The following is a 12,961-nucleotide window of genomic DNA, read 5'->3' on the forward strand; positions in this document are numbered from 1 at the left end:
AGGGTCAGGCAGCACTGGCACAACAAGGGAGGGCTGGGCAATACGAGGAGATTAGCTTGGCTTCTTAAGAGGTGATTTAATCCAGTTTACAGGAAAAAATTTCAGGAGATGCAGCTGAGAGGTGATACAGGCTTTAGTGCACCTGGGGGTGATGGAACCATGGTGGGGACCAGGGCTGGCTGGAAGGGTCTGCAGGGTCCCTGGGTGGACCTGGGAAGCACCTGGACCAGCCTGGTGCTGGAGTGAGAATGGCCAATGCACCCCACCTTCACCTATGGAGCTGGGGCACAAGGGAGAACCTGCAGCAGCAGAAGGCCAGAGCAGTGGGACATGGCAGGGAAGATGTGACACAGTGGAGGTGGAACACCCCAGGACCCCCATGCCCAGCTGCCCAGCCAGCGCCACACATGGTCTCCCCACACTGGGCACTGACGCACTCGGGGAACCTGAGAGAAGAGCAGGAGAAAATCATTAGTGGGGTGGAGCGACAGATTCAGGGCAAGGGATTAGAAGAGCTAAATCGAGCTTGTGCGAGCAAGGGGGAATGCTGAGCAGGAGGAGCTGCTGGGGCTGAATGTAGAGCTAGGCAGCACAGAGCCCCTCCACCCCACCAGCACTGACCGGGAGCCACCTTAGAGAGAGCCAATGCTGGCCCCACGGAGAGATGCAGCCTGGCCCATGTGCTGAGAAGATAGAGGACCAGGCTCTGTGACCACCAGAGACCACAACCCAGCAGAGGTGAACAGAGCAAGGACACCCCAATACCTTCCAAACACAGAGGACTGGGGCCTCAAGGACAGAGAAAGATCTCATCCTGCCCGGACACCTTACACACATCCCCTTGCCCCATAACTGGCCGATGACCCAGCTCACAGGACTCCCAGGGAACAAGGACGGGATGTCCCTGCCCAGCACAGGGACAGGACAGCCACCAGTGGAACTTCCACCATCCTTACAGAGCTGGGTCTCGGTGGGGAGTGTGAGGAGCCCCTGAGCAGCCAGGACCCCCATGCCAGAGGTCAGTGAGCCACAGCACACATCCTGGCAGGGTTTCAGGGCAGGTGGGTGCAGAGTGGTGGCACAGCTCCTCCATTTCAGACCGTGGCCCGTTTCATCGCTCAGCTGCCAGCAAGGAGAAAATGGCCTCAGGGAAACAACATGCCGAGTGCCAGCGCCCTGCAATGGGGCCAGGTGATAGGGCTGGACTCCCCACCAAATCCCATCACATCCACACCAGCACCCCTTTACAGCACCCAGCAGGACACAGTGCTCCCTTGTCACTGTCAGAGCACACAATGGAGACCGTTCTGCCCTGGGACAGGGGCAAAGTCACACCAGGGGCTGTCACGCTCCTCACCCAGCCCGGTGCCCGGGAGCCTGCATGGCTCCAGAGGCACTCTGCCCCAGGGCCGGCATTTTAGGCAACTGTTCGCTTCATGGCAGTGCCACAGCCAAGCGCCTCGGGCAGGGTGACATTCATCCATCACATTAGGCAATCCTGGCTGCTCTGGCCCCTCCTCCGCTGCTCCAGAAAGGTAGCAGTGAGGGCCAGCAGCTGGGAATTGGAAGCAGGGACAAGTGCGTCAGCACAACGGGAACGGGCACCTGGGGAAATCAGGTGGTGCCGCACCGCTGGGCAGAGGCGGGGGGGCCTGGGCCGGCAGTGTCGTGGAGAGGTGTAGCTGCACACGAAGTGTGAGAACAGGGTGATCCTCCCCACCTTGCCCCCCGCCCAGGGCAGGCTGCTCCCGCCCTGTGGGACAGTGCACGTCTCACTCTGCATGCACAGCACCGCACATCCGACCCCACTGTGCCACGGGCCCCAAAGGTGCAACGCACAGTAAACCCACGCAGACCCACTGCAGGGCATGACCCCTCCTGCACACTTCTTTCCTCCCTCATCCCCTCACCAGGCCCATGAGCAGCACACACACCTTCCTCCATCCTACAAATGCCACTCCTCCAGAGAGCAGCTCCTCCTCTTCCTCCACTGCTCCCCTTCAGCACTGCAAAGGCTTCTTCTGCCACCCCACTGCCACCCAGTTGCCCCCTCAAGGTGCAGTATCTCCAGTATGCCACAAAGCCCCAGGTCTGGCTCCTTACTCAGAGCCTCAGGGCTCAGCACCACTCCCCTCACTCGCTGTCCCCACTGTCCCAACACAGCACAGTTTGCATCTTAGAGCAGTGCCACCAGCCAGCACCACACAGTCTCCGACCCCTAGGTCTGCAACGTCCCAGGGAAGTGGGCAGAGGAGGCAATGCCCAAACCTGCCTGGCCCCTGTGCAGGATGAGGCCCACCCGTGCAATAGCTCACAGCAGCCCTGCACACCAGAGGAGCACATTATAGGGCTCTATGGGGCCAGCAAAAGCTTCCTCGAGCTCTGCTAATTGACCGTCAGCCCCTGCCCGCGGCAGGGCACAGGCTCCACCCACTTGACAGCTCTGCCTCCTGCAGTCTTAGGCTCCTCCCCCCAGCCCCACGACTGGGGTGTTCCAGCTCTCCCAGTGCAGCCCCAGTGCCTGGTACAGCTGTGATGGTGATGCCAAAGGCAACTCTGCCCGTGGGCAGCAGGTGCACGGGGGTGGCTTTTGCAGGGGCACCAATTGGTAGGGGGGACCATGTCAGTGGCTGCAGAGGGTGGCACCACTGGTGCCCTGCACCTGAGCTGCATCGCTCTCTCTCTCTCTCCTCCTGCCCCAAGCAGGCTTGGCATCACATGCTCGCGGCACCTCCGTGCCCAGCCCTGGCACCCTGCCTGTCCTGGCAGCGGATGCTGAAGCCACATGCTCACTCCAGGCCAGAGAGCTGCCCCAGTGCTGCCAGCACCGGGCACCCCAGCCTGCAGCAGGGTGGACACAGCAAAGCCAGCCCTGGCTGGCCCCATGCATGCACTGCGGCGGGAGCCTGTAAAGCTCCGCTGCCACCCTTGGCAAACCTGTGCCCATGGCTGTGCCAGCACAGCCACACCAGCGGCCACACTGCCCTTACCTTCCATGTCAATGATTGCCAGCACGGCGCTGGTCATGGCCTCTCCCCGCTCATTCTCGGCAATGCAGGTGTACACACCAGCATCCTCCTTCTTGCTGTCCCGGATCCAGAGGGTGCCGTACTCCTCCTCATGTGGGGTCAGCAGCTCCTCATTTCGGTACCAGCGGAGGCTGGGCCGAGGGTTGCCCACCGCCACCACCCGCAGCCGTATGTCGCAGCCAGTGCCGATTGCTGCGTTCTTCAGCTTTCGTGCAAAAAATGGTGCCGCAGGGCGAGCTGGGCCCTCCTCCGGTGCCCCCGGCTCTGCTGTGACCTTGGCGCGCTTTGGAGGGATGCCGGGGCTCGGCGGGGCTGCCCGGGGCTCCCCACCAGCCCTACTCGTGCTGTCACGTCCCTGTGCTCGGTGCATGGTCTGCAGCTCCCCTGCCCACACTTGTGACCCCCGCCACGCCGAGCCAGCAGTACCGTGCCCCTCTTCTCCCCCTGCCTGCAGCCCCGGGGTGCTGGGTGCCTGCAAGGGGTGCCAGGGCAGCGGTGGCCCCCCAGTCCAGGTGCCGTCCGGTTTGGTGCCTCTCCCCAACCAGATGCAGCCCCGAAGGTCGCAGGACTGTGGGCAAGCGAGGGGTTATTTTTAGGCGGGGGCTCGGGTTGCTGCTTGCCGAGCACCACTCACCACGCGTCTGGTGCGGCGCAGCACCCACACCCCATGTACCGCTGCAACCCCAAGCCCGCCCAGCACCTCGGCACCTGCTGCTCCACCGGCCTGGGTGTGAGTCCCGGGAGTGACGACTGTCTGCAGAGCTGTCCCAGTGTTGGGGCCGTGGTGTCCCCCCCTTGCCTGTCCCGTCCCGCGCGCGGCCCTCGGTGAGCTGCGCTCCCTCTGCCCCCTCTCCCGAAGTGGCAGCTGCCTCTGATATGTCACATTCCTTGGCCAGGCTCCCCCTCTTCGCGCCTGCCGCCCTGGCCCTGCAGCCCAGCTCCACTTGCAAAGATAGAAAGGGGCCAGCACCTTTCCATATTAGCAGTGAGCCTCGCGGGGGGGACCCAGCTTTCCTCCCCGCCTTCCCCTTCTCCAGCGGTGTCACCGGATCGGGACATAGAGACCCTGGTGGCATGTGGAGGGAAAGGACACCGTCATGCTTCCTGCAACGCGAGACCCCAGGCAGACGCCAGCCCTGCAAGGCCCCTTTGCCCCACCCCGAGTAGGCAGCAAAGAGGGGGACCCCTGCAACCCTGCTCACCCCAAATCCACCCTGCTGGGAGACAGCAAAATCTCACTTCTCTCACCGAGTCCCTGCCTCACTGCTCTGGGCAGTATAGTTCCCAGCCATCCCCCCATTGAAGCTATGCTTGGAGCAGGGGCACCCTGCTGCTGGGGTTTGGGGTACCCCATGAGAGCTCCCACATGCTGTGCTCCAGGTGGTGACTGACCAGGGACTGCCTGTGCCTTGTGCCGCCTCACCACCCCCGGGCAAGGCAGGGCTTCCCCAGCTCCTGGCGCGACAGTACACGTCTCGGCACCTGGCCCTGGCCGCCCTCGCTGGGGGCTGTAAATCTGGGTGAGCAGGAGGCAAGCGACACGGCACGCTGCTTCCCGGCTGCAAACCAGCCCAGCTGGCTTTGGCACAGCCCATCACCACCAGCCCAAGGGTGCCAGCATCAGTGGAGCATCACCGCCAAGAAGATGCCGGGATCCCCCCGGCTTGGGTGGCTGGGGTGCGCTGGAGCAGGATGGCTTGCTAGACCTCCAGCCTGGCTGCAGAGAAGCTGAGCAAACCCTAGGGTCTCAGGAGGCTGGAGGAGAAGCTTCCCGAGCCCTGGGGGGGGTCTCTTTCCTGCCTGCACTGCCCTGCGGGCAAAGGGTTGCTCTGTCCCCTGCCTGTCACTCCCAGCCCCAGGGGCAGAGTCTGAGCAGGGCAGGGAGGGAAGTGTTGTCCCTCACCCGGGCAGCCCTGCGGACCATCCTCGATGTCACAGGGCCACCTGCTGGATACAGAGCTTAAGGTCCTACACGCCCCCATCCCCAGCTGGCCCCGCGGCCAAAACTGAGGTTCACCACACTAGATTCTCAGTCAGGGATCTCCCAGCCCCGTTATCACTGCTGCCTTGTCCCTAAAACATCACCCCCTGTCAAGCCCACTGCCCTCCCAGGCCTCTGCTCAGTGGCTGGGGAGTGTGGATCCCCCAACATTTCTCAGACCACAGGAACCCTAGATCACTCTCTCCCTGTGTGATGCTCAGACCCAGGTTCCCCAGCTGAATCTCCCATCACTGCGGCAAAGGAGCCAAAGCCAAGAGCCCCACACCCCAACCACGGGGAAAGGGATATGTGTGTTGGGGGGGAGAGGGTGTAGGGGGCAGTTTGAGGCTGGAGGTTGAGACTGGGGTGGGAGTGGGCACGGGGTGGTAGGTTTGATGCCTGCGTGGTGCCGGGGCAGAGGTGGATTTGGGATGAAGATGGCTGTACTTGCAGGTCAGTGGCAATGGCAGGGGCGGCTTGGAGAGGTCCTGGACAGGTGTGGTTCTGGGGCACAGCTGGCCTGGGTTAGGGCAGAAAGGGGCAGCTGTGGGGCTGAGAGCCACCAGGCCATGGTGTGAGGACCTGGGTGTATGGGCGGGTGGCGGGGCAGGGGACAATCAACCCAGAGCCCCTGCAAACCTGCTCAGGGCTCAACTGCTGCACACACTGATGTCAGCAGGGCTTGCCCACCCAGTGCAACTGGGAAACCTGCCACTAGGGGCAGCAAAACACGCTGGGGCATCTTCAGCCTGAGTCACCTCTGTGTTCTGGGGGACCAGCAGCCTAAGGCACTGGGAGGAGTGGCTGACACGCCAGAAGGCTGTGCTGCCATCCAGCGAGACCTGGGCAGGCTGGAGAGTTGGGCGGGGGAAAATTTAATGAAGTACAACAAGTGCAAGTGTAGAGTCTTACATCTGGGCAGGAACAACCCCAGGTACCAGTATAAGATGAGGAAAGACCTATTAGAGAGTAGTGTAGGGGAAAGGGACCCGGGGGTCCTGGTGGACAGCAGGATGACCATGAGCCAGCACTGTGCCCTTGTGGCCAGGAAGGCCAATGGCATCCTGGGGTGTATTAGAAGGGGGGTGGTTAGTAGATCAAGAGAGGTTCTCCTGCCCCTCTACTCCGCCCTGGTGAGACCACACCTGGAATATTGTGTCCAGTTCTGGGCTCCTCAGTTCCAGAAGGACAGGGAACCGCTGGAGAGAGTCCAGTGCAGGGCAATGAAGATGATTAAGGGAGTGGAGCATCTCCCTTATGAGGAAAGGCTGAGGGAGCTGGGTCTCTTTAGCTTGGAGGAGACTGAGGGGTGACCTCATTAATGTTTACAAATATATAAAGGGTGAGTGTCACGAGGATGGAGTCAGGCTCTTCTCAGTGACAATCAATGATAAGACAAGGGGCAATGGGTGCAAGCTGGAACATATGAGGTTCCACTTGAATATGAGATGAAACTTCTTCACAGTGAAGGTGACAGAACACTGGAACAGGCTGCCCAGGGGGGTAGTGGAGTCTCCTTCTCCGGAGACATTCAAAACACACCTGGACACCTTCCTGTGTAACCTCATCTTGGTGTTCCTTCTCCAGCAGAGGGACTGAACTATATGATCTTTCAAGGTCCCATCCGATCCCTAACATTCTGTGATTCTGTGGTGGATCAGGGGGATGCTGGCCACCCAGTCCACTCTAGGCCAGCCCTGGGGGTCCATGCATTGCCCTTCCCGGATGCCACCTCTTCACCACCCCATCCCATCCCTGCCACAGAGATACACCAGGAGGAAGGGGTGATGCTCCGCTGTTTATTTCAGCCGCCTGAAGAGTCATGTAGATGCGGTGGGGTGGAGGTGCAGTGGGGTGAGGGGTGGGGGCACCTGCCCTGGCCCCCGGGCCTCTCTCCAGCTCCTGTCCTTCTCTCCCCCCTCTCTCCCACTCACTCACTCCTCCTCTCTCCTGTGTCCACCTACAGGTACCCTCTCAGCTCACCGAGCCTGGCCCCACACAGCCTTCTGCTGCTGGGGGTCCCCACCATGGGGGGGCGGGCGCTGCCCTTCGCTGCCACGTGGGGCATCCTCTGGGGCCGGGGGGAGCACAGAACCCCAGCCCCTCTGGACTGGGAGGGGACTCAGGCTGGGAGCACCCTGGCTCTGAGCAGGGTGGAGAATGGGGACTTGACCCGGACCCCATTTCTCCCCACCCCTGGCACCGCTGCTGTCCACCTGGAGAAGTGCCAGCTCCAGGGAGGCCAGCAGTGCCGGTGCGGGGGGATGGATCCCCTCTCCCACATGACAAACCCTAAGCCCGTGCCCAGCGCGGGAGGGGCTGCCGGGGATCCAGAACCTGCTGCTGGGACCATCCGGTTCTCCAGGCAGACGGCCCAGGCCACTACCTGCTCCCCCCAGCCCCTTCTGCTCGTCCCCTCCCTCCCTCCTGTTGTCCCCCCCGGCCCGGGCCTGATCCTGACGCTGGCATTGCTGCTGCAAAGCTGCGAAAGCAGAGCGAGCCTTTCAAAGCTGAAGGAGGGAGCCCGGGAGGCGCGGGGGGTCTGGAGGCAGCTGCGCAGGGGGACCCCTCGGGCAGTGCTGGGGGAGCGCGCCAGGGGCGAGGTGGGGGGCAGGAGGGGGGCTTGGCGGCGAGACGGAGGCAGGGACAGAAGGTGCCGGTGGGCTGCTGGGGCAGCCTCCTCTACAGCACTTCGTGCTGCTGCTGGGTCGCCTCACTCACCACCTGCCGGGAGAGAAGCATGGTGAGATGCCATGCCATGACCGCACCAGAGCCCCAGGCATGGGGACAGGTACCATACTCTGTCCCCTGTGCCTCCCCGTCACCCCCCGGTGCTGCCCTGCGCGCACCTCTCCGTCGCGGGTTTCAATGGTTTTGATCATCACGGTCTTTTTGGTGTGCACCTCGGAGCCGCGCTGGTCTGGGCTGGTCTCTGCAGGCAGGAGGACACAGGGAATGGGATCATCGGAACGTGTGACATGGGTCCAGAGCAGTGGGGCCGAGGTCACTGGAGAGCTTTATGAGCCCTGTCTTACCCCCCCGGCCCCAGCCTGTGGCAGCACCCATCTCAGTGCGCCCACCCTAGGGGTTCAGTGTGACATCTGTGGGTCCCTGACCTGCCAGCCTGGCTGCAGCCCCCCAGGAGGGAGATTTAGCCCCACACTGAGGACCCCTAAAGACGTCTCAGGCACCCCTCCTCATAGAGTGGTACTCACCTCGGAAATTGAGTGCGGAGGCAAAGGTCTGGTGCATGGGGATGCTGATCCTGTAGGGACACAGAGGGGAAAGCTCAGCATCCAATGCCCCAAGCCCTTGAGAAGCTGCTCACGGGGTGGGAGTCCCAAAAAAAAAAGGTTGACCCTGCTGGTCCCCCTGCCTTGTCCTGCCCCCTCACTGCTCACCGGTTCTCCTCGCCCTCCAGCAGCTTGCGGTATGTGGCAATCTCCACGTCCAGAGCCATCTTGACATTGAGCAGGTCCTGGTACTCACGCAGGTGCCGGGCCATCTCATCCTTCAGGTGCCTAATCTCCTCCTCCAGCCGGGCAATGGTGTCCTGGTACCCACCGGCCTCCCCTGCGAAGCGCTCCTCCATCTCCCGCATCTGGCGCATCAGCGAGTCGTTCTGGGAACACAGGGGGCTCAGTAAGGGGGTGAGCCGAGGTGGCCAGGGGACACCTTGGGTGGGAGCTGAGGGTGTCCTAGGGGAGAGCCACGGACCTGGGGAGAGCTGTGGTCAGCCTTGGGCTGGGTCCAGCTAATGTGGGACCATGATGGGTGGCCATCACCCTCTGTCTGCCCAGTGCTGGGCAGTAGGGTCTGGCATGAGCAAGCTGGGCAGGTTGTAGGCAAACTCAAAACCATCTGCTCAGGTGCCCAGGCCCCCCAGCAAAACCAACCTACCCCAGTGGGAGGGCACAGAGAGGTACAGGAGCACCAGACAGCTGTTCAGGGTGGGGCACTGCTACTCTGGTGACTGCTGGCTGGCTCCTGTGACTGTGACTCTGCTGGAGCAGAACTGTTGTGCCTTGTTTGTTTGCAACCACCTTCTCAGCCTGCAACCAGACACCCCGAGCCCTGCGCCCGCCCACCTGGAGCCTCACAGTCTGGGGCACCTTTTGCAATCTGTGCCTTGGCTCCTGGCCTCTGCCAAAACACCTCGCAGAGGCCCAGATTGTCACTGAGAGAGGCGCAGCCCAAATATAGGGGACAAGTGCCCCGATGGCAGCAACTGAGAGACCTGGGAAGAGTATGTTTCAGAGGTCCCTGAGCAGCCCAGAGCAGCAGGTCCTTGCAGAGAGGCTGGGGGTCTCCCCAACGCTGCCCATGGCTCACCGTGCCCTTGAGGGCATCAATCTCGCAGGTGTAGGACTGGATCTGGTGCCGGTACTCCAGCATCTCCTGTTTCGCCTGCCGCAGCGCGTCATTGTTCTTGTTGGCCGCCTGTGTCAGGTCAGACACCTGGGGAGAGGCAAGGGTCAGCTGGCACAGCCACTGAGACACCCGGGACCCACTGCACCGGGGCCAGCCCAGAGTCTGCTGCCTACTGCACCTTGGACTTGTACCACTCCTCAGCCTCAGCAATGTTCTTGGCAGCGATGCTCTCATACTGGGCTCGGATGTCCCGCAGTGCAGCCGTCAGGTCGGGCTTGGAGATGTCCATCTCCACCTGGATGTGCTGCTCCTGCAGCTGAGCCTGCAGCTCTCGGATTTCCTGAAGGGACAAGGTGATGCTTCAGGGCACCTGCTCCCTTCCCCAACCTCAAAGGTACCCATGGGAAACAGGGCCACCTCCTACCTACCTCTTCGTGCACCTTCTTGAGGAAGGCGATCTCCTCCTGCAGGGACTCGATGCGTCTTTCCAGGTCAATGCGTGCCAGCGTGGCTGCATCCACATCCTGAGGGGATACAGAGTGAGGGGTAGCAGAGGGGTGAACATTCCTGGGTGCGTGGGGGGAGCACAGGGACCATGCATTGGGGCTTGAGGGTGCAAAGCTGTGCCCAGGGCCATGCCCTGGTGCTGCGACCAGTCTGCGGGGGGAGATGGGGGTGGGAGGGGAGGTAGGGGTCCCATGCCACACGGTGGGTACAGGTACTCACGGCTCTGAAAGCAGCCAGGTTGTTCTCAGCCTCCTCCTTTAGCTGGATCTCCTCTTGCAGTCTGGGGGCAGAGAGAGGAGGTCAGGGGCACCCAGAGTGAGCCCTGTCCCCTGCAGCAATGTCCCCCCTTGCCGCCCCCCAGACCAGTGTGTCCCGGTGGAAAGACGACAGATTGTCCTGCATTCCCGGCAGGCCGCGGGAAGGCTGGCGGGGGGCCAGGGGCTCTTCCTCCCATTCCCTATTATAGTCAACGCCAGAGAGAGCACAAAGACATGAGGTCAGCTCGGTGCCACACGCGCTGCTCCGGCCCTTGTAGGGGAGAGTGGCCGGCAGCCGGCAGGATGAGGTGCAGGATCCGGCACAGGGGACCCAAGAGGTGGCCACCAACTTGAGCCGTCCTGGGAACAGCAGGAGGACAGGCGGGTTTGAGTGATGCTATGGGATGGGGGTATGGAGCAGAGACTGCTGGGGGGTGAGCCCAAGGTCAGGGCTGGGGAGCCGGGCTGGGCCAGGGGCGGGACAGTGCCACAGGCTGCTGGTCAGGGAGAAGGCAGCAGGGAGGAGAAGGAGGTGCCCAGGCGATGCTGGCACATGGGGTGACAGGAACCTGACACCTGTTTGTTCTGTGCCCTGCTCCTCCTCTGACATTCAGGGGTCCTCCATACTGCCATCCCAGCCTCCCAGCATCAGGGGCTCTGCCCAGGGGCACCCCAGTGAGGCACCCCATCTGAGGCAGAGGCTGAGGCTGCAAGGGGCAGGCAGCTGGCAGTGTCACCCTCAGGAGATGGGGACTCAGGGTCCCCAGGGCACAGACGTCAGGAGGGAAGGCATGGACCAGCATCAGAACAAGCAGCTCTCACCAAACACCTACTGCCAGATGCCCCCACACAGGTCGGTCCCTGGGGGTCACTCAGCCTGGCCATCTCTGTGGCTATTCCCCCCTGGCCCCAGCCCCCTCCCTGCCACCAACAAGGCCCACAGCATCCTTGGGGGTCCCCACTGCTCCTGGGGTACTTTATACACCCAGGCCTGGAGCATCCCTGGTCTGCGGAAGCGCGTCTGCTTCCTCCCCTCCCGTCTTCTCCTCTGCAGTTGGTGGAGCACCCCCCCAGTTCATCTTCTCTCCTGCCTCCGCCTGCCTGGCTGCTTCTGCCCATCTGTCCATCCCACAGCACTCAGTGCACCCACAGGTTGGCCAGCCCTCACAAGCATGAGTGAGGATGGGGAGCCCCAGGGGCAGCACTCCAGTCCCCCAGCTCTGGGGGTCCCATGGCATCATAGCCTGGCCTCAGCAGCCTGAAGGGGAGGGTGCAGAGGACACCCCTGCTGCCAGAGCCATCCTGCCTGCTGGGTGCTGCCTGGGTGCCTGGCGAGGGCTGGCAGCATTTGGGGTGCTCTCCTGAGATGCCCAGGCTTTTGGCACCTCCCTCGCCCTGCCCCATACAGCTGGGACAGTTCCCCCCACCCCACATTATGGGCTGGGGAGCACCCAGCACTGATGCAGCAGGTCACGGGTGCCCTTCTCCCTCCCAAAACTCGCTGCCAGGACCTGGAACCCAGCAAAGCACCCTGCAGGTGGGTACAGACAGCAAGAGGCAGAGCAGAGTTTCTCCCCCACCCTGGAGATGCAGTGAGTGGGACAGAGGAGCAGGGCCATGATGGGCTCTGAGCATGGGGCACAAGGATGGCAGTGGGCAACTGAGGGGCTGCCAGGTCGAGCTCTGCCACTGCCCATCCCTAGGGATGGAAATGCAGGGATGGATGCCCACAGGGACACACCAGGACCCCTCCTCACCTCTGCTTGAGCTTCTGCAGGTCATCAAGCAGGTTGTCGCGCTCAACTTCAACACGAGCCCGCTGGCCGGTGAGCGCATCCACCTGGCGCCGGAGCTCCCGCAGCTCCTCCTCGTACATCTCGGCCACGCGGGTGGGCTCCTTGCCCCGCAGGCGGTTCACCTCGGCCACCATGAGGGCATTCTGCTGCTCCAAGAAGCGCACCTTCTCAATGTAGTTGGCGAAACGGTCATTGAGTTCCTGCAGCTCCACCTTCTCATTGGTGCGAGTCTGGAGGAACTCCTGGTTCATGGCATCGGCCAGGCTGAAGTCCAGCAGCTCGCCGGCACCTTGGTAGGCACTTTGGTAGGAGCGCAGGGGCGTCACACGGGTGGTGCGGAAGCTGGACAGGCTGGGGACAGCCGAGGTGCGGGACACCTGGTAGACACGGGAGGTGACAGAGCTTCCACTGCTGCCCTTGGTCCCGAAGGAGGCGCGGGGGAAGACCGGGGAGCCACCAAAGACCGGGGAGCCGCCGAAGGTGCGGCGGTAGGAAGAGACCCGCTGGCTGGAGGAGTAGGACTGGCTCATGGTGGCGGCGGCGGGACGGCGAGGCCGGAGCAGGGAGCAGGCGGCAGGGCTGGCGAGCGGCCGGCAACTCGGCGAGGCGTCGGGAAGGGACCCGCGCGGCCGCTATTTGTATCCTGCTGACATCACCCGCCCCTCCTGCTGCCGGGCAGCAGAGGGACGCTGCTGCTGGGGGGGCACAGCAGCCAGCCCCCGCCCACCACCCCTCATTTGCTCATGTAGCTGGGCTGCGGACCCTCGGGTGGACAACAACAATGCCCACAGAACCTCAGGCACCCCCAGACCCCAACGGTGTATCAGCCTCCCCAATATACCCCACCACACTTCCCTGCCTCTGGGGTTGAGAGGCTCGTCAGAATCCCATAGGGGTACAGTGCCACCCCCAGGGTCCCACACAGACAGAGAGACAGCCTGGGCTGATGCTGGGAGGGAAAGCAGGGGACTCAGCCCTTCACACCGTGACTTGACCTTCCTTGAGCCAGACCCCCTGCCT

General features: G+C 62.7%; 2 protein-coding genes across 3 annotated transcripts in view; both read right to left on the reverse strand.

Annotated features, from left to right (window-relative positions):
* Positions 1–3,868, reverse strand: part of SPEG (striated muscle enriched protein kinase) — a 38,613-nt gene extending 34,745 nt beyond the window's left edge. Inside the window, exons 1-2 of one of the 2 annotated variants that reach the window (XM_082056274.1) lie at positions 3,738–3,868; positions 2,991–3,597 (exon numbers count right to left, since the gene is read on the reverse strand). In XM_082056274.1, coding sequence (XP_081912400.1) covers positions 2,991–3,399 — 409 coding nt within the window. In that variant the 5' untranslated portion in view covers positions 3,400–3,597; positions 3,738–3,868. Of the gene's footprint in view, positions 1–2,990 lie in introns of both variants that reach the window. The other variant, XM_082056275.1, reaches the window with a different exon arrangement.
* A 2,927-nt stretch (positions 3,869–6,795) lies between these two features.
* Positions 6,796–12,564, reverse strand: DES (desmin). Its single transcript, XM_082056689.1, has 9 exons — positions 11,903–12,564; positions 10,108–10,168; positions 9,810–9,905; positions 9,560–9,721; positions 9,343–9,468; positions 8,412–8,632; positions 8,226–8,275; positions 7,860–7,942; positions 6,796–7,734 (listed from the first exon to the last, which is right to left on the reverse strand). Exons 1-9 carry the CDS (start codon positions 12,469–12,471, stop codon positions 7,693–7,695), a joined length of 1,410 nt encoding a protein of 469 aa, XP_081912815.1. The 5' UTR covers positions 12,472–12,564; the 3' UTR covers positions 6,796–7,692.
* Positions 12,565–12,961: the final 397 nt, after the last annotated feature.

The sequence above is a fragment of the Streptopelia decaocto genome, assembly GCF_964273445.1.
Source record: "Streptopelia decaocto genome assembly, chromosome: 6".
Classification (NCBI taxonomy): Eukaryota; Metazoa; Chordata; class Aves; order Columbiformes; family Columbidae; genus Streptopelia; species Streptopelia decaocto.

Excerpts from the sequence above, each read along its gene's own strand:
- DES (XM_082056689.1), bottom strand. The coding sequence starts at position 12,471 with ATGAGCCAGTCCTACTCCTCCAGCCAGCGGGTCTCTTCCTACCGCCGC. Across the intron at positions 9,469-9,559 it reads AGGAGTGGTACAAGTCCAAG|GTGTCTGACCTGACACAGGC; the intron begins GTGCAGTAGGCA and ends GCCTCTCCCCAG. Across the intron at positions 8,276-8,411 it reads CTGGAGGGCGAGGAGAACCG|GATCAGCATCCCCATGCACC; the intron begins GTGAGCAGTGAG and ends GTGTCCCTACAG.